Source organism: Lolium perenne, chromosome 2 (genome assembly GCF_019359855.2).
Source record: "Lolium perenne isolate Kyuss_39 chromosome 2, Kyuss_2.0, whole genome shotgun sequence".
In the NCBI taxonomy this organism is placed as follows: Eukaryota; Viridiplantae; Streptophyta; class Magnoliopsida; order Poales; family Poaceae; genus Lolium; species Lolium perenne.
In genome coordinates, this window is record NC_067245.2 from 16,937,965 (window position 1) to 16,962,973 (window position 25,009).

The 25,009-nt window shown below is 46.2% G+C and overlaps 2 protein-coding genes across 5 annotated transcripts; one reads left to right on the plus strand and one right to left on the minus strand.

Moving 5' to 3' along the window:
• The first annotated feature begins 9,065 nt into the window (after positions 1-9,065).
• Positions 9,066-10,129, plus strand: LOC127329775 (NEP1-interacting protein 2-like). Its single transcript, XM_051356224.2, has one exon. The coding sequence runs from the start codon at positions 9,131-9,133 to the stop codon at positions 9,674-9,676; it is 546 nt and encodes a 181-aa protein (XP_051212184.1). The 5' UTR covers positions 9,066-9,130; the 3' UTR covers positions 9,677-10,129.
• Positions 10,130-19,655: 9,526 nt separating this feature from the next.
• Positions 19,656-24,127, minus strand: LOC127331323 (two-component response regulator-like PRR37). 4 transcript variants are annotated; one of them, XM_051357440.2, is made up of 9 exons: positions 23,944-24,127; positions 23,304-23,554; positions 23,040-23,198; positions 22,765-22,898; positions 22,444-22,614; positions 21,500-21,641; positions 20,998-21,409; positions 20,250-20,916; positions 19,656-20,137 (listed from the first exon to the last, which is right to left on the minus strand). In XM_051357440.2, the coding sequence occupies exons 2-9, from the start codon at positions 23,461-23,463 to the stop codon at positions 20,036-20,038; spliced, it is 1,947 nt and encodes a 648-aa protein (XP_051213400.1). In that variant the 5' UTR covers positions 23,464-23,554; positions 23,944-24,127; the 3' UTR covers positions 19,656-20,035. The 4 variants fall into 4 exon arrangements, with proteins under 4 accessions (XP_051213400.1, XP_051213398.1, XP_051213399.1 ...); XM_051357438.2 differs by having other exon boundaries at positions 23,304-23,722; XM_051357439.2 differs by having other exon boundaries at positions 23,304-23,502; positions 23,944-24,064.
• Between the last annotated feature and the right edge of the window lie 882 nt (positions 24,128-25,009).

Sequence of the window (25,009 nt, forward strand, 5' to 3'; positions counted from 1 at the left end):
AGATGCCACTCCACCGACGGAAGCGATCAGGCAAGCAAAACCGAAAATGGGAATTACCTTTTCGTCACATCTCATCCTCCCGCATCGCGCCCCTCATCCCGCGTCTCCTTCTCTGCCCACTAAGGTCCCTCGTAGCCGTCCCTCTCTCGCCGTCGCTCCTCCCGCCACAGGCACCATCTACCGCCCCGTCGTCGGTCGCAGCCGCTCGCTGCCCCTCCCTCGTCATCGCTCCTCCCGCCGCAGGCACCAGCTACCGCCCCGACGTCGCTCGCAGGGACCCCTCCGTCGTCGTGACCTTCCCCAACCCTCGTCTCTCGCGGCTGTCTCCACCCGCTGCACGACCGGCGCTGCTGCAGGTCGCCGGCTTCTTCGATCTGCCCCTGCCGGTTGAAACTCGGCCACTCAAATTTCAGAGGCATGCCCAAATGTTATCGGCCCTCACTTGAGATGTGAATGTTAGTTTTAATTTTGTTTTGTTGATGTCAAACCGTTCCTGGGTATATGATGCATTGTTTGTACACTATGTTATAGTTCTGGGCACTAAATTCGTGATAATTTTGCAAATCACTGCATTTACATTACATATATGATTCATTTATTTTGATGTATGATATGCTTTACTGCTGTTACATAATGCATGTTCATGTATGAATATCTTTGATATTATAGGTTATTTTGAACACATATATAATTTAGGAACATTATAGACATTTCACAACTCAACACCTCAAATAAGCCAAGTTTCTAGAAGTCCAAAAGAATAGGATTAACTTGCTTCTACGAACTTCTTCCCACCACAGTTTCTACCCACAATTTCCTATAAATTGGCTTCTGCATAAGCAGGAACCTAAAAGAAGTCACCCAAAGTATATTTGGAGATCACTCGCGTCTCGCGACCAAATTCTGATTGGGGTATTTGTTTTGGACACATTTTTTTTCCTCACCAGGGTATCTAAGGGATTGGAGTATATTTAGTTTGTTTCAGAAAAAAATCTGACAATCTAATCGTCAATTACCCATTTTCCATACGACCTATGACGTTTTCTGTCCTATTTTCATACGAGCATAGCCACACATTGTTATTCCAGCAGCAGAGAGATTAAGTGAATTGGGTTAAGCCACGTCGAGTGATATGTCCATCTCGGGCAGAAACCATCGCACGTGAGTCACTTCCGTTTTTTTTTTTCTTTATATGTGTGATGTGCTGGACCGACGAGTTTTACCCCATTTAAAACCTGAAACTGCGATTCTATCATGTCGTCTTGTCTCTGTAAATGTCACTAGCAGGCAGCTCCAATCTTTAATGCACATGTACTTTGATTCTGATACAGAGTCTTGGATAGATCCAGCGCGCGCGTGGCATAGGAGGCGTATGTGTCAACCACGCAGTGCGTGTCGACTGTTTTACGGCGAGGCAGGCTGTGCCGTCCGTCGGCAGCTTGACGGGTTTCAGTAGTGCCTTGGAGGTTGAAGAAGACCACCAGATAGGCATCAGAGTCGGACACGAAATGAAAGGGTATGCCCTCAGGGCAACAATAATCACACGCCTGCCACATAATACATGATCACACTGAATGAAACAGACATAATATTTGCTTTTGGTGAAAGATTAATCAATGCCTTTTTTTTTTTTGCGTTGCACAAGGATCTCCTGTAGAATGCCTACATGCAACGCAAAAAAACCACTAATTCTTCCCCATGCAGGACGTTCGCTTGCATCCCTACTCGGCTAACTAGCTCCGGCATGCATGCACTTGAAATCGTGCAATAAACTGCGAGCTTTTGAGATGTTAACTAAAGAAAACACACTTAATAAAGCTTTCATAAACACCTCTAAATCTTCCACAAACTATCGTTTATGTAGAGCAGATATATCACACGGATTAATTTGGTTATACCGTTAGCATAACTCTGCCCCTCCATTATCTCAACTCTGTTAGCGGCGGCGCGCCGACTACCAAGCGATGCCGACGGCCAGGAAACCCCGTCGGCGCATCGAGCTATGACGACGGTGAAGCTACGCCGACGGGTTTCAGCGGACAGCGTTGCCAACGACACCGCCCCGAGGGTCATTGTTGGCATAGACTTTCACCGACGGTTTTCTGAGCTACGCCGGCGGCAATCCCCGTCAGCACCACACCGTCTTCCTGTAGTGACCGGATATAGCTTTGTAATGGTATGCAAAAATACCCACACAATCCACTCTAATGATGTGTAGTTATTTATTAGAAGGTACTACATGCATGGTAGCACATACTAGTGACCCAGAAAAAGACTCAACTTTGAATTGAGCGTGTCAATTTGTAGAAATGAATAAATGCTAATCAATAGTTCTGAATTGTTACAGTTTTATTCAAGAAAAAGAAGTGAGGCGGCGGCTTAGGGGTTCACCCTAGCCGCCTCCTCTGCTTGCCACTCCGACGGCAGGAGGGGGTAGGGACCTTGGACCCGGACTTGCGCTCAGCGCTATAGTAAGGTCGCTAATGTTAGAGATTCGTCAACCGGCAACAACGCTATTGTGGCTATGGCAGTATTGTGTGGGGCAAGAACAAGGTATATCTCCCTCCTTGTCCACCTCGTCGGTAGCGATCTCTACGGTGATGTTGAGAGAGTGGGAAATCACCTGATTGATATTCTCATGTGGTGGTGGATCTTGTTCAATATATGTGTGTTACACGTTCTTAATTTTTTTTCCGATAAAGAGCATATATTAATATCATGAAGATGCCAATTACACCCAACCCTACAACAACATGATGCCCTAATGGCATAAAGGACGCACACATCCAAAATAAGAGAGAAGAATTACAATAAAAATAACACCACGAAGACAACACCAAAAGATCAGCTTCTCCATAAGTGGCGCCTCCAAGACGTAAACAGTGCACAAATGTTGTCGTCGCCCGATCATAGATCTTAGGTTTCACCCTGACGAAAGCCCTCACTCTCAAAACAATGCATTCAACAAGAACATTACCCGGCACAACCAATTAAGGGCATACCATGGATTTTCACCCTAAAAGATAGAACGTTGAACTTCCATGTGCAGTCGTCCCCACATACAAGTTGTTGTTTGAAGTCACGAAGCACCAAGCAATTCCACCTCACCACAAAGTTCCGAACATCATTGCGCTTTCTCCGATCTCGGCTTTCATGACCTTCTCCGCCAGAACTATGGAAAGAAACGAGCTACATGATATTAATGCTCCCTTTGCAACCAAACGGTCAGATAAAAAACATCGGTGTGCACGACCGAAAACACCCAATCCAGCAATCTTCACACATTGATCACACAATGAATTTCGCGGCCAGGGCCTCCAGAACACGACAATCCAGCCAACCCGGTGGGAAGAAGCTTCCGACCGATCTTCACTTGGCGCGAGAGGAATCCGAGGACCACCACCATTATTCGCAAGACTAGCAACCCCCTCGCCGTCGGTCAACTACCAACCAGATCGGAAGAGTTGGAGAGGGCAAACCAGCGCAGCCTGTCGGCATGGCAAGGACCAACACCAGGACCACACATGCCTAGGTCGACCCGGTCGAGATATTGGCCCAAGACCTAGATCGGATCGAGGTGGCCTAGGGCACCACCGTGCGAGCGGGGTGACCGGCGGCGCACCATCCCCTCCTCGTCGTCGTTTCGGTGGACGCGCTTAGGCCGCGACCAAGATCATCCACGCCGCCCAAGGCCCTCCGCCAACGCTCACCAACACCCATGAGCCGCGGCCGAGATACTCCTATCCGCCACCGCCGTTTCGGACGGGTAGGCGCCGCCATCACCACCGGCGGTGGTGGCAACAACGGCCAAGATCGATGCGAGGGAGGGGGACTTAGGGTTGGGTAGGTGGAAGGGCCTCCATAGTCGCCCGGGAGGGAGGCGACTCGGTTTCTTACCTTGAGGTGATTAACAATTGTTCACATCACACATTCTTATAATATTCAAATCAATTTAACGATTCAATGGTGACGACTTTAACTTCAGGGCGGGACGTTGGACCTTAGGGACACATGCACAAAGACTTCTCAGACTTCATCAATAACGTCAGTTTGGCTCCCGTAGGGGAACGGCGACAACGATGCGTTGGCAGCTTGTTTTGTTGATGGTAGTGGTCGTTAGCTGGTCAAAGAACCTCAGTCTAATTACTATTCCGTTTGGGACGTTTTGTATTACTTGTGAATTTCCATAATAGATTTAGTTCTTTCTCCAAAAAAAAGTTTGAAATTGGTTTTTTGTTCAAACTCAGTAGTTTTGATTAGTGATTGTAGCTTTGAACCCTCCCGCACCCCTAACCTAACCCTCCCGCACCCACCCTCCGTCGCCGCCGCCGGCAGCACCGCCGGGGCAAAGTCCCTCGGGGCGTGGCGGCGGCGGGGGCCCTTCCTCGTCGCTGCATGGAGAACGGCGGCCGGATCCCACCTCCTCGAGGCATGGCGGAGCAGGCGCGCGTGGGATGGGCGACGACGGCGGCGGCCCTCCTCCCGTCTGCTGTCCCCTGGCGGACCGGCCGGCGCAGTTGGGATGGGCGGCGCTGCGGTCTCCCTCCTCCCGTCGGCTTCCCGCAGCACTCTGGCAGGGGCGGGTGGTGGGCGGTGGCCAGGCCCTCGGTCTGCGCCATGCCATCCACCCCCGCCTCTCGTCGGTGCGTGGAGGCGATCTCGGGCTTCTTCCGCGACACGAGGGCGCCCGGGGCAGCAGTCTTGGGTTCGACGGAGGAGGTGGCCTCTTCTTCGCCGGAGAGGGTCGGCCTGTGGTTGGGGGTGGTGGATCTTTGATCTATCACCGCCATCCGATGGTGCGATGGAGGAGCTTGGAGGCCGGCGATGGTGTCGCCGGTGGAGGGTTGGGTTTGCCAGCCCGGGATGGTCGCCGACGTGGGGGTCCGACCTGAATAAAGGCGGCGGTCCTAGGGCCTCTCTTGCGTGAAGAGGAGGACCTACCGGAGGCCTGGACTCGTGATCTGGCCGGAGGGTTGAGTTCCGGAAGGCTCCGCCGGCGAATGTAACAGTGCTTTGCCTGGAGTTTGCTGGATCGGAGGTATTCGGTCGTGCGCACCCATGCGTTTATTCCGACTGTTTGGTTCTGGAGGGAGCGGCGCGAAGCTCTTTTTCTGTGTTGACATCAAGTGACTATGGATCCATGATGAAAGTCGGAAGAAGAGAATTTCATGAAGGCCGGAGGGGAGGACTAGCCAAAGGAGGTTCAAGTCTCCGCGCTGTTGAGGGGCTTGCTTGGTGTCCCGGCTTCACAGCAGCGGTATGAAAGTGGGGGCGACAACACAGGTGAAGCGCAAAGTCCTACCTTTCAGGGTGAAAACCCAAGGTCTGGCCTTAACTGGTTGTGCCTGGTAGTGACCTTGGTGGAGGCATTGTTTTGAGAGCGGGGACTATTTTCAGGGTGAAAACCTAAGATCTTTGATCGGGCGACGATGGTGTTTGAGCATTGTTCCCTTCTTGGAGGCGTCGTTTTTTGGAGAGTCTGTAATTCAGGTGTTGTCATGGCGGTGGATGTATTGCTGTTGTTAGGCCCGAGATACTGTAGCGGGACTTTTGTTTCTTAGTTTTTTTTCCTTTTTTTGGCTGTGTGCATCCGTAGTGCCATTAGGGTGGTGCGTTGTTGCAGAGGCTGGGTGTAATTGGTATCTTCTTGATATTAATATATTCCCTTTATCGAAAAAAATAGTTTTGATTAGTAATTTCTTTTGGGATTGTGTTTCGTCATACTACTATTGCTCACCACTTGCTGTATGTTTTGAACAAGTTTATTTTGTTGAAGGATATAGTTTTGAGCCCACGTCCTTTGAAGTCTGAAACCAACGTGACGCTGTCTCGTGCACGTTTTCTTTATAGGGCATGTACTGTGGCCCACGCGGCGGGCCTGCGTTGATCCTGACACGGCATCCTCTAGTCAATAACTAGAGGAAAACACTTTGGATCTGGCGACCCATCGCGTCGTTCGGCCTCGTTCGCGCGCTGGTTTATATGGACCTGCTTTTTTCGGCCTAACTATAGTTTCCCTCTAAAACACATGAGTAAGAAGATGAACTTTTTGTTGTAAACAATTCATAATTTTTATAGGATTTGTTGTTAACAATTGTTGTAAAGAGATAACTTTTTTTTGATGCTAATAACAAAGTGATTTTTTATTTTGTTGTAACCATTTGTGACTTTGGATAAAATAGTAGGTGATTTTTGTTGTAATTCTATCTATAGCAAAATTAAATGTCGCTTGACCACTTTGCATCATTTTGCAAACATATTGATTTTTTATTGTAATCATTTGTGACTTTTTGTAAAAAAAGTTGGTGACTTTTGTTGTAATTCAATATGTAACAAATTAATGTTTTCTTCTATTTTTTGCAGACATATGGATTTTTGTTGTAATAGTATCCGGGTTTTGTTAATAATAATGGCTATTTTTGTTGTAAATTTATCTCCAACAAAACAATTTGTTGGTTTAACCACTTTATTGTGACATTAATTTTAAAAAATGTTGCGACTTTTTGTTGTAATAGTATATATTTTTTGTACGCGGAGAGAAGATTTTTGTTGTAATACTCTTCACATTAGGGGTGCTTTGTCGTTTTAAAGTGAAATATCTGGACTGCGGGTTGGTTTTCAGAAAAGGAAGGGTGGCAAATGTAAACTACATTTTCACTAATTCTGGACATCGGCTTCCGATCGGACGACGCGGAAACGGCCGATTTTGGGGCCTCCGATCGGCCGACCGACGCAGAGCCAGGCTGAATTCCGACCCATAATTCGACCGAGTCGATAGATAGTTGACCTTGAGCATGCTAGCTCTAGCTCTCCTTAATTAGGTCAGAGCCGCGTGTCACACGTTTTACAGGCGCATTGGTTTCACTTTAATAAAATGGAATTCAGGCGACCTCTTTTATCTACAAAAGAAACCATATAGTGAAAGGAACTAAAATGAGATTTTAAGCACTCTAACTTTTGGGTATTATTTTGTGGCATTATAATTGGTTTCATAAAAAAAATCCCAGAGTAGATCGAGGTCTCACACTAAGAATGTATAAGAAAAACATATTGAATGTAACACGCATACAAAAAGAATACGTGGCAAAACGAAAACGAACCGACGGGTCTCGTCTCTCTCCCTCGTGTCGCCCCTCCAGGCGATCGGGGGGAAACCCTAGACCGCGCCGCAGCCGTCTCCCTCCTCCCTCTCCTCCCCCTCGTCGCCCCTGGAGGTGGCCTTCGGCAAGGCCGTGCGACACCGGTGATGGGGTGGCGGGGATCTCTCCTCCCCCCCCCCCCCGTGCGCTGATGTAGAGAGGATGACAACCGCGCGAGGGTGGCTTCCTCCGCAGGTGAAGGCGGCCCGATTCCCTCCGTCCCGCTCTCCGGCGCGGCCTCGTCGGCACTGGGAAATGGTGGCCGGGGCCTTGGTGCCCTCCGACGATCGCCTTGGGCGAAGGGTGGGGCACCACCGACCTGGCGGCGGGAGGCGGTGCCGATGCTGATGTCGGCTCTCTTCGGCCGCACGGGTGGTGAAGGGGGACCCGGGTGTGGGCATGGCTCGGAGGTCGCCCCGATGGGCCTCTGGAACCAGATCTGAAGAAGGAGGCTCCTCCTCCCTGCGGTGCCCGTCGCACCTCCCCGACCCCGGACTTCCTCCGGTGGCTGGGGGTGTGGTCAGTTGTGGGCTCTGGACCAGGGGAAACCCTTTGCCGACGGTGGCGGGCGCGACGATGCTGACGGCGCCGTTCTCCTTCATGAAGGCGACATCGTGGTGATACCCCCTCCCTCCCTGCCCTATCTATCTCGGGTGAAAACCCAAAGCTTTGGTTTGGATGGTGGCGACGCACGGGTGGTGTCGTTCCCTCGTTGGAGGCACCGTTTTGAGATAGTGGGTTTGGGTGGATGAGCTCGGTGGAGGTTGGTATGGATCGTCTTCGCTTACTCCTGCCAGCTTGGTCCGGTTTGGTGGTTTGTGCTGCGGGTGGCTGTGATGTTCGTGGGTGGCGGTGCGGCGAGGCGAGTGCTCGGAGTCTTTCTAACTAGCGGTAATTTCCAATATCCATGTGTGCTTAGGGAGAGCGATCTACCTCCGACGGGTACGGTGCCCTCCGATCCGGGGCGAGAAAGCATGGAGCTTTCTTTGGAGGTGGAAACGGATGGTGCCTAGCCTTTGCTTGGCCTCTGGAGGTTGACGATGGTGCGAGTCCCTCAATGACGGCCTTCTTCACCAGCTTTGATGCCTCTCTAGTCGGATCGCAAGACTGGACAATGGTCTCGGAGCTCAAGGTGTGTTTCACTCCTTTTTCTTGTTTTGCTTGTAGTTTTTGGTTCCTGTTAGCTGGTTTTTCAGCATCATGTATCAACTTGCCGGCAACGGCCTTATTAATTTAAGGCAGGGCTACGGTCTAATGTTTTACAAAGAATACATGGTAATAAATATTTGTTCATAGTAGATTCATAGTTTTTTCTACTTTGATTTCTTCCAATCGGCGGAACATATAAGGACTCGGCTAATTCGACGACATCATCTAGTTCCATGTGCAACTAAGAAATTTTGTGTGCAATTGCACATATATGTGCAATTCTTTGGTGCACGAATCGCGATGCAAATCAAATGGTCCTGGCGTCGACCTAGTTCAAAATGTCTGTGTAGGTGTAAGAGAATTTAAACCGATTTGACGTCGTAATAGAGATCTCCATGTATAGGTCGTTATCAGAGTGTCGGTTCATGCCACCGCAGTCACATTGTGAATTTAATCAGTACAGTAGTAGAATCTAGACTCAGTGGCGTGGGGATAAGTCAAGGCCGGTCCTTGGTGCTGGAGGCCCTTGGACGTGGATGGGCAACGACATTTCTAAATTTGAATCGCTGTCGGCAGTAAAGGGCGTCACTGCTCGAACGCTGACGTACTGGAGCAGCCACCTGGATGGGTGGATTCAGTGGCAGCCACCAGCAAGCGCAGGTCGCTAGCTCCTCCATCGTACTGCTCATTGCCTAATTCTCCCCAATTCGGTCGATTGCCTCAAGGTCCGGTATATATATAGAGCAAGTTGGCCTCAAATATTGCAGGTATCTACAGCTCTCATATGCACTCCGTTGCTGCTCCTTAATTCTGGCCGACATCCTGCGGTTGGAGCAATCATAATGGTGGCGGTCTCGCGAGTAGCCGGCGGGCTGCTTCGCTCCCTCGTCGCCGGCGTCTTCGGTGCAGCCGGGACGGTGGTCGGCGCCGTGTACGGCCTCTTGGCAGCCGCCTTCGTCGTGCAGGACGACGACGGCTTCTTGCGGGGGACGCTGGTGGGAGCGATCGCCGGAGCGCTCGTCTCCGTCGACCTCGCACACTCCCTCCTGGCCATATGGTGCTGCTCCTCCGTGGACATGCGAATCAAACGCACCGTCAGCGCCATCTCTGGATTGCCAGCTCTCGCCGACCCGCACTCCGGCCGCGGTGCTCGCGTCCTCTTCGATCGGACCAGCTTCGGCTTCTCCCCGCCGGTGGCCGTGGTGGTGGTGGCCAAGGGAGCTGCGGTAGACGGCAGTTGCTGCCCGATCTGCCTCCAGGAGTTCGAGGCCGGCGGCGAGACCGCGGGGAGGCTCCCTGCCTGCTCCCACGTGTTCCACCTGGGGTGCATCCGGAGATGGCTCCTCTGCAAGTCCCACTGCCCCATGTGCCGCCACGCCGTAAGCTAGTTCTTCTGTTGCACGAGGCAAATTGGGAGCCATATGCATAGCATGCTAAATGTCTTGTGGCGCAACCTGTTTTCCCCTTTCGTAGATCAATGACCAGTGATCACTTTTCGTTTGCGCGCGCGGCTCCAGTTTTGTGTGATCATCGGGTGACTAGCACGTGTTCAGTACAATTTGTGGCCACTTAATGGCCAAAATGTTGCATTTAATTAAAGGTCATAGCCGACCTTTGTTTTTCAACAACCTCGTGAAAAGCAAAATATTAAAAGAGTGAGAGGATAGCAGACCTGATGTTAGACAGATGGATAACCTTTTCTCTGATAATGAGAAAGTTACACGAGAGAATAATGTCATGCTAAAGAGTAGGTTCACTGATGAAGAGACTAAGGAAGTTGTATTTGGTACCTATACTATGCTTATGGAGCAACAGGTCTTGACGGGTTCTCCTTTATGTTATATACTACGTATTAGCAAGGTTGGGACATGTTAAGGACGATCCAATAGAGATGTTTGATGATTGGTTTCAGGACAATTTAGACATTTATAGGATTAATTTTGCCATGATCACTTTGATACCAAAATAAAATGAAACCTCTTAGACAAATAAGCTTTTAATTATATTTTTATATTTTCTCTGAAGTTCTTATCAATAGGTTTGCGAAAATGCTGATGTTTCCATAGACCCTCAAACGTCAAGACAGTATAAAATCCCGAAAGGGTATCGTGGTATCGTTTAATCTCAGTCATCCTACCCCTAATCACAAACGGGTATCGTCTAATCTCAGTTATCATTGTGTTTCATTCAAAAAAGAAAAGTTTCATCGTTGGGGGTCTATGGCCCCTTGAAAAAATTATTGATAGGTTGATTGCATAATCTCAATATGCCATCATTAGAGGGAGATTCAGTCTCGAATGTGTAGTCATGGCCCATGGCGTTATCCATGAAATCCATAAAAGAAAAAAAGAACAATGGATAGTCTTTAAAATTGACTATGAGAATAAAGGGGGCTTGGCGGCCGATGACGGCCGGCAGTGTGGGGGATGCCGGCCTGGCTTGGAATAAAGGGGTTCATGTTGGGCATCAAAAGCACCACAGATGTCAAACCGCTTCAAGTCGGCTTCCTCGATCTAGCCACCAATGAGTTCCGTTCTTCTGCTCGATCAGAGGTTCCGTTGTTTGGCGCATGACGCTACTGGTTATATAGAGTGGAATCGATGTGGCCGTGTGCATCCTTACCTTATACCAGAATGGCATCACTGGGGCGACGCGCAAAGCTTCGCTTTCTTGTCAGTATCATGCATGGGACGTGTCTTAATATATATTTCCATATAACTAGTAGACGTGGAGAAAGTCAGTGGAGCTTTGATTGGATGCTGGTGTAGGCAGCAAGGGTCCTAGTTGTGTTGAAGACAATGTGGCACCGGTTCGCCCTTTGTGTCTGGTGTTTGGCAACTTGCATCAACAATTTTGGCGAGCGGGAGTAGCAGCACAGGTCGATTGCACTCTATGTGGTGCTCCTGGAGTACATAGCCACAATTTCTAGGGTGAAAATCCAAGGTTTGATCTTCATTGGTTGTGTCTGGTAATGGTTTTGCTGAAGACATTGTTTTGGAAGCTCGGGTTTTCTCCCGGGTGATACCCAGATCTTCAGTCGGGAGACGACAAGTCAACAACGCCAGTGCATCCTTGGAAGCATTGCTTTTGGGAGAATCTAGTTTGTAATCCGGGCGTTGTAATAGAATTGAATGCTCTAGCCAGTTAAACCAAAAGACCGATCTCATAAAAGGAGGCTAGACATTATATTTATGAACAATCTTTGGTGGTGCTTAGAGTGTTGATTGTTGCGAGTGGTTCATCACCGCGGCGAGGTCTTTATTTTTTTTACCTCCTTTTTATTTTCTTCTTGGATGTGTGCATCATTGACATCTTTGAAAATCTTGTTATGCAGAGGATGGATAATTGGTATCGCGTTGATATTAATTGTTCCCTTTATTAAAAAAAACATAGAATCCAAAGGCTCCCCCTGGTCCTCTAGAAGGAGATAGGACTTTTTGGTGCCAACAATGTGGATCCATTTTGTGAATAACCTGCAAAAAGAAAGCACCTTCGGCCATGTTAAAAATCACAATATTTCGAATAAATTACAATGAACTACCACAATTGAGGCGAATTCGACAGGTTAGTACCAGTTTTGTTAAATTTTTCAAGTTAGTACCATCTCTCAGACATGGAGCAATAAATCGAGCAAAACCTTAATAGACATCGTTCTAATCTTCATGGCCCTAGTGATGACGTGGCTTAACGGCCGTCACCGAGGTCTACTTCTGTTAAAGGAGGGGCCCACCTGCCAGTCCCAATTTCTTTTTTATTCTCTGTTTTTCTAATTTGTCTCTCCATCTCTCCCGGGCAACTGCCTCCCTCCACGTACCATCGGCGACCGAACCTACTCGCCTCTCCACCCGTCTCCTCCCGCCTCCGGTGCCTCTCTCCCTCTAGCCAAGCGTGGCTCGCCTGCATCGCGCCCCTCCGCATCCACGCTGTTAATGCGCGTCCCAGCTCCTCCCCTGATGCGCTCTGCTCACGTCGGCGTTGCCCTGCCTGGCCGCGCCCATCCTGCTGCGCTAGGATGAAGCGGAACCCCTCTCCATCTAGGATCAGCAACTCCATGCCACGCCGTTGGGCCTCCATCATCGCCCCTGCATGCGCAGCAGGCCACTAGCCGCGTCCTCGACGGCGTCGGGCAGGAGAAGACGAGCCGCGCCGCCGTGGCCATGTCGTAGCAGGGTATCAGCAGCGGGAGAACACCTTCTTGGCCAAGACGTCGCATGCCACAACGCCGCCACGAGGAAACCGTCGGCGCTGGACCCGGCCGCCAAATCGAAGTGACCATGACGCGCGCGGCAAGGTTGCTGGAGAGCTCCTGCAACTGGCGCATCGAGCCTGCCGAGCACAGCCGAGGCCACGGCCAGCGCGTCACCGTCCGCGCCTCCACCGATGAAGAGCACACGCATACGGCCCGCGGTAGACGCCCCTAGCTTCGCCACTGTCGCCAGCATCTTCCTAGCCCCCTGCACCAGATTGACACCGCTGTCCAAGACTCACCGACGGGAGGGATGACGCAGCTAGCTCGCTGGTGCACGCGTGCATCCATCAGCGTGTCGTTACCTCACCTCCACACCAAAGGACCACACGACCGCTGCCGCACACACCAGCTCGCCCAGGTCGCAGCGCACTGATGTCTATGCACGCTTCTATTCTTGTAGACAGTGTTGGGCCTTCAAGTGCAGAGGTTTGTGGAACAACATCAAGTTTCCCGGTCTTAATTAAGTGGATCACCCAAGGTTTATCGAACTCAGAGAGGTAGAGGTCAAAGATATCCCTCTCAAACAACCCTGCAATTAAGATACAAGAAGTCTCTTGTGTCCCCAACACACCCAATACACTTGTCAGATGTATATGTGCACTAGTTCGGCAAAGAGATAGTAAAATGCAAGTGACATGGATGAATATGAGTGGTAATAACAATCTGAAATAAATATGGCAACAAGTAAACATGTAGTAAAACAGTAAATAAACGGTGATTCGATGTTTGGAAACAAGACCTAGGGATCATACTTTCACTAGTGGTCACTCTCAACAATGATATCATACAGGAATATAAATATAAGTACTTCACTATGCTACTATGAACTACTCTCTGGTTGAATAACGAACACTAATTCACTGTGTAGGGTTGCAAAAGCAAACCTTAAAGATGTATTCCCAAGTACCAATGAACACCCCACGCTGTCACTTTGAGCATTTATAGGAGGTACTAACAAACCACAATTTCATAGAGACATCCGACTCAAATCATAATTCAGTGAACAAGTATTCTGTGAAATATAGCCCAAGAGACCCACACGGTGCACACACTGTCACCTTTACACATGTGGGACAAGGAGTTTCCGGAGATCACATAATTAAAATCCACTTGAATAGCATAACGACATCTATATTACAATGCTCATGATCACATAAAGATCACACCATGGGAGAGAGAGATAAACCAGATAGCTACCGGTAGACCCTCAGCCTCGGGGGAGAACTACGCACTCCTCATCATGGGAGTCAGCAACAACGATGAAGATGGTGGTGGAGTCGATGGAGATGGATCCGGGAGCAATTCCCCGTCCTGGCAGTGTGCCAGAACAGAGACTTCTGTCCCCCAGATCTTGTATGGACGATGGCGGCCGCGACGGAAATTTTTGTGGATGGAGGCTGAATGATTTAGGGTTTTTGCATCGGGAGCTTTATATAGACGGAAGAGCGAGGTCGGTGGAGGCCTGGTGGCCCAGACCTACCCTAGGCGTGAGCCAGGTCTAGGCCGTGCCTAGGGGTGGTTTCGGTGCCCTGTTGTGCCTCTTCGACCCCCCCTTCGGACTTCATCTTCGTTACGGTAAAATAGGCACTTTGGCTTTTATTTCATCTAATTCCGAGAATATTTCCTGTATAACTTTTCTGAAACCAAAAACAGCAGAATACAGGGAACTGGCCATGTGGCATCTTGTCAATAGGTTAGTGCCGGAAAATATATAAAAGTGCAACGAAGTGTAAATAAAACATAGTGGAATTGGTGTAAAACAAGCATGGGGCATCAAAAATTATAGATACGTTTGAGACGTATCAAGCATCCCGAAGCTTAACTCCTGCTCGTCCTCGAGTATGTAAGTGATAATAAAAATAATTTTTGAGGTGACATGCAACTATCACAATCTTGATCAAGATTTTGTAAAGCATTGTAAGCTGGGATCAAAGTACTATAAACATAGAAATGATAGATATAATTCAATAGAACTTAGTAACTATGTTATAACATGAGAAGTAACTCAAACAAAGGATCATGAATAATAATGCATTGAAAGCAACTGTTTATTTATAAGCATAGAGTAAACACAACTAAGTGGTACTCAACATGTCTTTTATGGAATAGCAAAACATAAATGCTAGGACACCTTCAAATTTCAGAAGGCGACTAGATAAAAGTAATTTAAGAACAAGCAATAGCATAATCATGAATCAATCAATAATAATTTTGGGACTATGTACATTGCACTAAGAATGACAACTATGCTCTCTTAATTGGTGCATAAAGCAGAAGGTGAAGACTCAACATAAAGTTATAAGAAAGACTCTTTGGAGAGTAAGCAAGATAAACAAGTTTTATAAACCTTCCAAAAAGTATGGTACTCATTAGTTTTGAGCTCTCATTGCCCCTATCATAAGCATCTTGAATGGTTAAAGTTAATGTGATGTAAATATGAGCTATATGCTTGACAAATCACTAGTTGAAAATCTCATACCCCTTGAATACGAGTACCTAAACCTCATGCTACTCAATTTAGGTCCCAAATAAGTTATTATCATTGTAAGTATACATGTATCATCAAGAACCTCCAACGGGGTACCTCTTGCCCGGTGATATGTAAGTACTCTTGTAGGAGCAATCCCATGCCAAAATGACAAGACAAACAGACAATGAGCATCTCAGCAATTTTTTATTTACTATGGCTATAGCTTTTTATTGAAAATGCTTCATAGAATGCTCATTATGGTTTAGCTGTAAATTTCCACCATGAATGATGCATGGCTTAGATTAGCGGCCCAGGCGTTTCCCTAAATCATATACAAAATCCATGAACTTACAAGTTTCCATTTTATTTCACACCGCTAGGCATCCATAAACAAAAGAACATGACATGAACTAAACAATGAGTGCAATGCTGAAAGCGTTCCCCGTGAAAGCATGGTTATGCTAACTCCCAACTTGCAATTTGTAAACATATAAACTTCATAAGATAGTCACAATTATCAATTTTATTAAGTGCAAGAAAGTAAATGTACCATCAAGTTCATGAGAGCTTTACTGACTAATTTTCTCATGCCAAGATTTAATTTGGAAGATAAATAAAAGCATGATGAATTACTTGGAATAGCAATAATGCTACTAGATAGATATGGTAGACACAATTGGCAAACTTTGGTTAATGGTGGTTGTATGCACGAGTAGAGTTCATACTCACTACAAGTGAAGGCTAGCAAAAGACTAGGAGCGACCAACTAAGAGAGCAATAATGGTCATAATCATGCATAGCGACAAAACATTAACAATCAAAGTATAAAGTGATATTAAAAGTCAAAAACTAAATTATCATAAAGGATTTAGTTGACTGGTTATAGTCATAACATGATATAAGCATGCGCCAAGTCAACACAATAAAGTATCAAAGGAGAATACCACAATATTATGCTTTTATGATGGAAACAACACATGATTCTTTCAATGGCACGTTATGCACTCTCAGATATTTGAGACAAGTCATGCTAAAACAATAAATACTAAGCATATGACAAGAATAGCATCCAACATGACATGCCAAAGTCTATGGCACAGTCTAGACAAGCTTCATTTTGCATCACTATAAGCATGAAACATTTTACTCGTCTCCAACACCAATCAACTTATTTGAAATGACTCTCAGAGATGGAAAACAATATGGACCACAGAGCTAATCATACATAAATAAAGAATACTAACGAGCTCTGAACATAATTCGAGGGAAAAAAACAAGAGCTAAACGAAGTACTGGTAAACTAGAACACACGCAGAACAATAATATTGAAAACTAGAGCATTCTATGCAATTAAAACGGAGCGTGTCTCTCTTCCACACATGAATGCTAGAATCCAAATATATGCTACAACAAACAAAACTAAAAAAAATAAAGACGCTCCAAGAACAACACATAGCATATGGAGTGATAAAAAATATAGCGCATAGAGAGATGACATGTTGCTTTGTTGATGAAGAGGGGATGCCTTGGACATCCCCAAGCTTTGACGCGTGTACTTATTGAATATTTATTGGGGTGCAGGGGCATCCCCAATCTTGAGCTTTTGTCCATTCTTCATCTCATCACATCACTCTTCTCTCCCTACACTTGAAAACTTCCATCATACAAAACTTCACACAATTCTTCATTAGCATCATTAGTACAATCAAAATAAACAAATCCACTTGGATTTAGTTCTAAAATATATCAAACATTTATTAAAACATTAGCTACTGTAGCAGCTTCTTCAAAAATCTCTTTCTCTTAAAAGAATTAAAAAAAGATATTGAGAGGCAAATGCAAATAGTGCAGAAATCTGTCAAAACAGAATAGCAGGTAAAGATCGATTTTTTCAAAAATCCTCTGTTGCTCTTCTCGAAAAGTGGTAAAATAACTAAAGTTATATAATAACCTAGGTCATATGCATAAAAAATGGCAGCTCAAAATTCCTCTCTAACTATTTTTACGAATTTTTATGCTGACGGCAGAGAATCTGTTTTGATAGCAACTTCTCCAAATCTTACTTTCTCTTTATTAGAGGCTATTCTTGGCACAAAAACAAAATAAAAATGATAAGGAGAGGTTATTACAGGAGGTAATAACTTCCAAGACTCAACAAAAAGAAAAAATACAGAAATAAAACAATGGGTTGTCTCCCATAAGCGTTTTTCTTTAATGTTTTTCAGCTAGGCGCAGTAGTTTGAGAAGATGCTCACATAAGAAATATGAATTAAAGTAAAAGAGAGCATCAAGAAGGAAAGATGAAATACATTTAAGTCTAACCCATTTCCTATGCATAGAAATCTTGTAAGAAAATAAATCAAAGGGCACATAGTAACAAGCATAGGAAAGCAAAACAAGTGCAACTTCAAAATTTTCAGCATATAGAGAAATGTTTTAGTAACATGAAAACTTCTACAAACATATTTTCCTCTCTCATAATAACTTTCAGTAGCATCATGAATAAACTCAACAATATAACTATTACATAAAACATTCTTATTATGAGCCACATGCTTAAAATATTACTCCCCATATAAGCATAGTCATTTTTATTAATTGTAGTGGGAGCAAATTCAACAAAATAGCTATCATTATTATTCTCACCACCGTAATCATCAAATATAGGAGGCATATTGTAATCATAATTAATTTTCTCCTCAATAGTAGGTGAACTGAATATAACATAATCATCATTGTAATCATCATATATTGGAGGCATAGTATCATCAAAGTAAATTTCCTCCTTCGTGCTTGGGGGACTAAAAATATCATGCTCATCAAAACCAGCTTCCCCTTAGACTTTTCCATAGCATTAACAATAATGGTATTTACAGAATTCATACTAATAACATTGCTACTAGCATGCAAGTAAAGTTTCATCGGTTTTTTAATTTTCTCTTCAAACACCTCATGTCCTAACTCAAGATAAATACTATAAAGCTCTCTAATTTTGTTGTTGTTTTTCGTTAAGCCTAACTAGTGAAAATAAAAATAAGAAACAAAAAAATATAATTGCAGAACCTAAAGGAAATAACTTCGAGCACTCACCAGCAACTAAAAGACTTAGTAGCCAGAGGATGTGATACTTTTTACCTTACCTCCCCGGCAACGGCGCCAGAAAAGAGTTTGATGTCTACCCACGCTTCTATTCTTGTAGACAGTATTGGGCCTCCAAGTGCAGATGTTTGTAGAACAGCAACAAGTTTTCCTTAAGTAGATCACCCAAGGTTTATCGAACTCATGGAGTTAGAGGTCAAAGATATCCCTCTCAAGCAACCCTGCAATTAAGATACAAGAAGTCTGTTGTGTCCCCAACACACCCAATACACTAGTCAGATGTATAGGTGCACTAGTTCGGCGAAGAGATAGTAAAATACAAGTGACATAGATGAATATGAGTGGTAATAACAATCTGAAATAAATATGACAGCAAGTAAACATGTAGTAAAACAGTAAATAAACGGTGATTCGATGTTTGGAAACAAGGCCTAGGGATCATACTTGCAATTAATAAAACAATAGATAGTCGGCCGCGACGGAACTTTTCATGGATGGAGGCTGATTTATTTAGGGTTTTTGCGTCGGGAGCTTTATATAGGCGGAAGGGCGAGGTCGGTGGAGGCCTGGTGGCTCCAGACCTACCCTAGGCGCGGGCCAGGTCCAGGCAGCGCCTAGGGGTGGTTTGGTCGCCCTGCTGCGCCTCTTCGACCCCCCTTCGGACTTCGTCTTCGTTACGGTAAAATATGCACTTCTTCTTTTGTTTCATCCAATTCTGAGAATATTCCTGTACAACTTTTCTGAAACCAAAAATAGAAGAAAACAGGAACTGACACTATGACATCTTGTCAAGTACCGAAAAATGTATAAAAGTGCAACGAAGTGTAAATAAAACATAGTGGAATTGGTGTAAAATAAACATGGAACATCAAAAATTATAGATACGTTCACGCACCGCCGCGCAAAGCCGCCCTAGCACATGCCCACCAGTCCACCACCGCTGGCCCGGCTCCGCGCTCGCACGCCGCGTGTTTCCATATCACCGCGCACCTCGTCTCCTGGCAGATTCGGTCAACGTCCAAACCAGACTAGATAGGTATAAACGGCAGGGCAGCCGTTAGTCCACTTTGTTACTGGCAATGGATCCGCTTAGATTAAAACGTCGTTTGTATAGAATTAGTACTATCTGTTGTTTTTTGCCTCGTAAATGGTACTGACTTGAAAAAATTAATAAAACCGGTACTGACTCGTCGAATTCGCCTCAATTATGGTAGTTACTTGCAATTTACTCCATTATTTCGACCAAATTTCCCAAAGCAAAGACCTCCTCAACCTAAAAGCCAACAATTATCAAACCTGAACACTGTTGGCACCAAAAGTTTGTCCCATATTTGATTAGCAAAGGGGTGTGGGTGAGTAGTTACAAAAACTAGAGGGAAAAAGGGCTACTTTGCCTCTTCAGCATTTTTTTCAAATCCAAAGTGCAATACTCCTTTTTTTGGAACATACATAGTGTTTGGTCTTTGAGGATCAAATCTGACGCAGCAAGTATTGACTAGACCCAAAACAAAGGGGAGCGATGCCAAGACATGTGAATTTTGAAACAGTATTGATGGTTGTAGGTAATTAGAAACCATAAATATGTGTTGATTGATGACACTAGACACTTGACAAGGCTTGGCTGCATACATTGCTGCCAGAGCCAACTGATTACAAGAGTGCAGCACAATACTCACTCATACCGTTCAGGTTCAGATACTCGTTAATTGCTTCTACATGCGTTGCTACCAGAGCCTGCCTGATGGACTCCGGGCGGATACAACTACTATACATGCTCCTCCACCGGCATGCTTCTATCTACGTATGGTACGCAGGCAGGAAGGAGTAGCTTGTTATTCTTCCAAGAGATGCTCCGAAATGATCCATGGCCAAGGACAAGAATCAAATGTCTAAATATATTACTAGTAGGTAGCCAGGTGTGGCGGGAGGTTATCTCTCCACCACCGCCGCCGGCGGGGGCTGTTGCCTCACAAACTGTCCACGGACCCGTGGGCGCTGCTCGGCCAGCCTCTTCCTGCTTTGGTACCTCACCTGCAAATAATCGCAAACGGAGAAAATGAATGAATGGCCCATACATTTCTCATCACACACACACAGTACTACCGCCTGCAAACCCCAAAGAATGAATTGAAGAATAGCATACCTTCTTTCCGAAGTTCCGCTCTTTCCTCTTCTCTCTGAATTTGCTCACGGCGGCCATTCGACGCTCCCGTTTCAAATACATGGCGTGCCCGCTTCTTTTGTCAATGCCACCAGTCTCCAAATTTACAGCAGAGGCAGTAGCAGCAGTGCTCCCATTGTTAGTACTGTTGTTACTGCCTGAGTTGCTACCGAAGTTGGCAGCATGACCTTCAACCGGAGCCGAAGGATCAGTAACATTGGACTGAGGGACTCCCCCTGATCCGACATTCTCATCATGGACCGCAGCACAGGGGTGTTTGCTCTCTGCTTCACCAGCCTTGTCTTTCCCACCTGCTGCATTCTTCTTTCCCACTTCATCAGCCTTGTCATTACCTGCTGCTGCTACCGGTGTCCACTGCTGCACACGATGAAATGCCGACGTGTGTGTTTTACCGTTAATAGGTGAAACCTTAGTGCCACCAGGCTTTGTCACCACGCTCTTCGTAGTGGAACCCATGTCGTTGTTGTTGCTACTGCCGTTTGAACCTTGCTTCGTCAGAGCAGCATCCAAACTTGACTTCATGTTGAGAGCACCGTCTGTTTTCGCAGCCTCGGAGCTGTTACCATCCGGCGAACAGCTCCCCGCGAACCCTGCTCCGCCTTGATTGGGAACCGCACACGTATTGTACCTTGCAGAGAATATAACGGTTAGTATGCAACATACAGATAATTTCAGGATTCATAAAGGACACTGATATTATGTTTTGCACCTCGTGAATGCCGACACGTCTGATCGTCTGAAGACGTTCCTCTGTTCCTCTTGGATTGCATCTGTAGCATCTCCACTTGATCTCGCTCTTTTCAAACTCAACTCAAGCGACGGCATAATGTCGTCACGGTCTGTCTCTTTCCCTTCTGGCATTTTGGAGGAGCAATTAGGAGCATCTTTGGCTCTTGCTGCCTCTTGGGCGTCCATGTTTTTGGCCATTGAACCAATTAGGTCAGCAGCTCGAACAATTGGCTCCTCCATATTTTCCATAATTGTACCGTTGGAGTTGTTCTGTGGTGGATACTCACACCGTCTATCTGTTGGTTTGATGGAACTCCCGTTCGGGGAAGATTGATCTTCTGTGTTCAATTTACTAGGGGCACCTATTTCCAACTCCTTCTCTTTGAACTCATCTGAAAAATATATTGAAATTTAATCAATACAAAATAGTGTAAGTAGATTTTTTGTTCAGCTACACGGTAGACTGGTTGAGCAGACCATACCATTCGTTTCTTTTCTCTTGCATTTTTTGTTGTCTGTACCTGGTAACCATCTATTGCTGTCAAGGGGATCAGCCGACTGATCTGGAGACATATCCTGTGGACTGTCAATCTCCACAGCACGTTTTGTCCAAGAGCTCTGCGCCTGAAAAATAAACTGATGAGAAAAGCAGTTCATATGTGTGGACGCTTTCACATATGTAAAGTATTCTACTTAGAGGAGATATTTTTCAAGTTTTGCCAAATTAAACAACTAATTACATTAGCCGACATGTATTTCAAGTTTTACTATCCACCAATTTGCTATAATTTTAAGCAAACAAGGACTACTACTACTATACTAAATTGATATACATATGTATAATACACAATCGGCATAGTAATGCTCTTTTTAGTATGCAACATGTTACATGTTACAGTTATTTGCAGTGTGTTTCACTTGCAATTTCAGTCTGCCAAAAAATAGAACTTGGCAAGGGTGCCTTTAGGTCTTGGGGCATTACTGAAGTTATATATACAGAAGGGTAAGTTCTTTTTTTTTTTGAGATGGAGAAGGGTAAGTTCTGTAGTTCCCAAATAAGTTATCTATTAGCTAGCCAAAAATAGAGATGCATGGGCTGGGGCTTCTCCTTTTCAGGAAAAAAAAGGTAGCCAAAAAGAGTAGGGACTTTGTGGTGTGTCCCTGCTACCAGGGTTCAACTCATGTCAGCAGCGAATTATGGTATGTCGCATGTTACCATGTTGGACTAATTTTAGCTTCTGGTGGACAAATTGACCTCTACCACTATCGGAGAAGCTAATAGTCTATGGTCTTATGGAAAATTCATTCGGTTTTATCTTCAAATTATTTCTCATCCTAACCACTCCTCTGTTCAATCTTGACAAGAAAATTACAGCTAGCTAATAGTAAGGTTTTATAAGAAGTAAAAGCAAGGAAAGTGTCATACTTGAGTGCCGCTGCCATTATCACTGCCATCCCTCGCGTTAAGCCCCAGGCTCGTATCACCGTTGCGATCATTGCTGCCACTATTGTCATTGGATTCATCGCCACTCTTTAATTTGGTACACTTCTGCGTCTGGATATCACTAGTTCCGCCTCCACTTCCGCTGCCACTGGACTGAGTTGCAAACAGAGAGAGCTTCAGTCTAGGAGCAATCAGCGATAGAAATCGACAGAGTAAACTGGAAGCATACGATTCTAGGAAATGAAGAAGCATAACTTATTTGAAAGCACACATGATCATTGGTAGCAGTAGATGGTAACTTACGCTGTGGCACCGTCTCCACACATGCTGCCAAAGGTTCTTAAGCTCGTTCTTATGGACCGGCTTGACTAAGAAGTCAGCGGCACCCTTTGACAGGCATTCGAAGACCGTGCCCATGTAGTCTTCGGAAGACATCACTGCGCGCAGGCAAACAATATCGATCAATCGGTGGAAGCAGGTAAGAGAGTATAGTAGCTAGCGGACACTGATGACTGACTGGGATGCCTGCTGTGTTTAACAAGGAGGTGAGCCGAGGAGGGAAGTAGTAAGCTACTTACTGATGACGGGGATGTTCTTGCAGACGCTGTGTGACATGATCTTCTCGAGCAGCGAGTTTCCAGAGGGGCAAGACACGATCTCGGTGAGAACGAGGTCGATGTTGCTGTGCGCGTCCTGAAGGTACGACCACGCTTGCTGGGCATTCTCGGCAGGGATAACTAGATGGGAAAGAAATAATTAAGACGAAAGTTAGGAACCAGCTGGGGGTTACATGGCAGGTGACGAAAGTAAGCAGGCAGTTGTGTAGCGAAGTCAGGCAGGACCTTGGTACATGCAGGTGCGGAGCAGGGCGGCGACGACCTGCCTGGTGGAGTCATCGGTCTCGACGAGCAGGACCCTGATGGTCTTCTTGTGCAGGAACTTGTCCCAGCACAGCGGCGGGGCCTGTGCGTGTGCGCGCGGCGGCGACGGCGGCTGCTCCATCAGGTAGTGTAGTGGTATGGTGGCTGCCGACGAGATTTGCTGGAGGAGAGGAGGGAGGTGCGCGCATAGCCGGCCGTGAGATGGACCGAACCTCGGCGTGCACAGCAAACCAATCAGATTGGAAAGAAGAAAATGGAGTCGCGCCAACACTATCTGTATCGCTGTGAGGATGACACAGAACAGAACAGAACAGAGCAGAACAATCCTTGTCCTTCTCTTGAAAGGATGGTTGTTTTTTTGGCGGCGGCGGCGGGCGGAGCTAAAAGAGTAGCAGCAGACAAGGGAAGGAACTGGTTAAAGCATCGGCATCATCATCAAATTGCCGCTCACATAGGTTCCACGGGTTCGAGATCCGCGCGCCGACTGATGACGAACCCATCGATCCACGCACAGATTGGTCGATCTGGTGCCTCGGACGGACGGAGAACGTACCCCCAAAGATTATTAAGGAGGAAGTTGAGGCGAGAGAGGAGGGAGTACCTTGCGCGTGGTCGATTGAGCTCAGGTGGGCGAGGAGGAAGAAGCGGAGGGCAGTGGTGGCATGGCGCGCCGGGGAGAGTGGTGGTGGTGTGGAGTAGTGAGGAGGGAGGCGGGGGGCAGTAGATATTGGGGAAGGAGACGATGACGTGGAGGAAATGGAGGTGGGGAGGGGCGGTGGTGGGGCCCTCGGAATGCCAGAAAGAGATCCGGCTAAATCAAAAGCCGCGCTCGCGCTCCACAAGCGCTCCCTCCGATCCGCGTATCTTTTCTGCTGCTCTACGCTGCGACTGGGGATATGTCTGACGTGTGGATTTTGTGGGGCCCAACTGGCGGTCACCGTGGAGGGATGGTCGACGGCCAACACCATCTCGACACGTGGTTGATGGTTGATGCTCTTGCCTCTTGCCCTGCCTGCACGGCTGATTCTAACTTGCACCCAAACACCATAAAACCTGCTTTGGGATGAGAAAACAAATTTAAAAGCATGTTTGTGTCTTTCTTGTGTTTGTGAGATTCATGAAAAAGATAATAATGCATTTTCAATGCGTAAAAAAGCTTTGCTTGGAGCTTAGAAATTGCGGTTCTTGAGCACTGAACATTTTTACTAAGGCCCGTGGTGGTTCTATATAAAATGAAAATGCATAGTACATACAATTGAAAAGCTTGTGTAGTGCATGCATTCCATTTTTAATATCATGGCACTATTAGACATTTGTTTCAGTTTTACCCTTCGCCCCGAGAATAGGTGCATCAATGAGCCATTTGGCCACTCCCTTGCCAAGATATCCCTGCGCTGGCCCGACATCTTTGTTCAACCTTCTGATGCCACTTGAGCGTTGTTACATCGCATTACTATAGAATCTGGGGGTTTTCAACAACCATGAACACTTTAAAATAAAAATAAAAATCTTAGCCTAATAAAGCCACAAACTGAAGATACAAGGTGTTGAAAGTTCAGCTTACATGCAACGCACACAAATCAAGAATATTACAACATGAAACAACGTATGGAAACGAAGCCTTCATCCATCCACGCGATCAAAAAAACCTTGGAGGGGAGGTTGTG

Coding starts and splice junctions, on each gene's coding strand:
- LOC127329775 (XM_051356224.2), top strand. CDS start 9,131: ATGGTGGCGGTCTCGCGAGTAGCCGGCGGGCTGCTTCGCTCCCTCGTC.
- LOC127331323 (XM_051357440.2), bottom strand. CDS start 23,463: ATGGAGCAGCCGCCGTCGCCGCCGCGCGCACACGCACAGGCCCCGCCG. Junction 23,199..23,303: donor CCGCACCTGCATGTACCAAG/GTCCTGCCTGAC, acceptor TTTCCCATCTAG/TTATCCCTGCCGAGAATGCC. Junction 21,410..21,499: donor CAAGAGAAAAGAAACGAATG/GTATGGTCTGCT, acceptor TATATTTTTCAG/ATGAGTTCAAAGAGAAGGAG.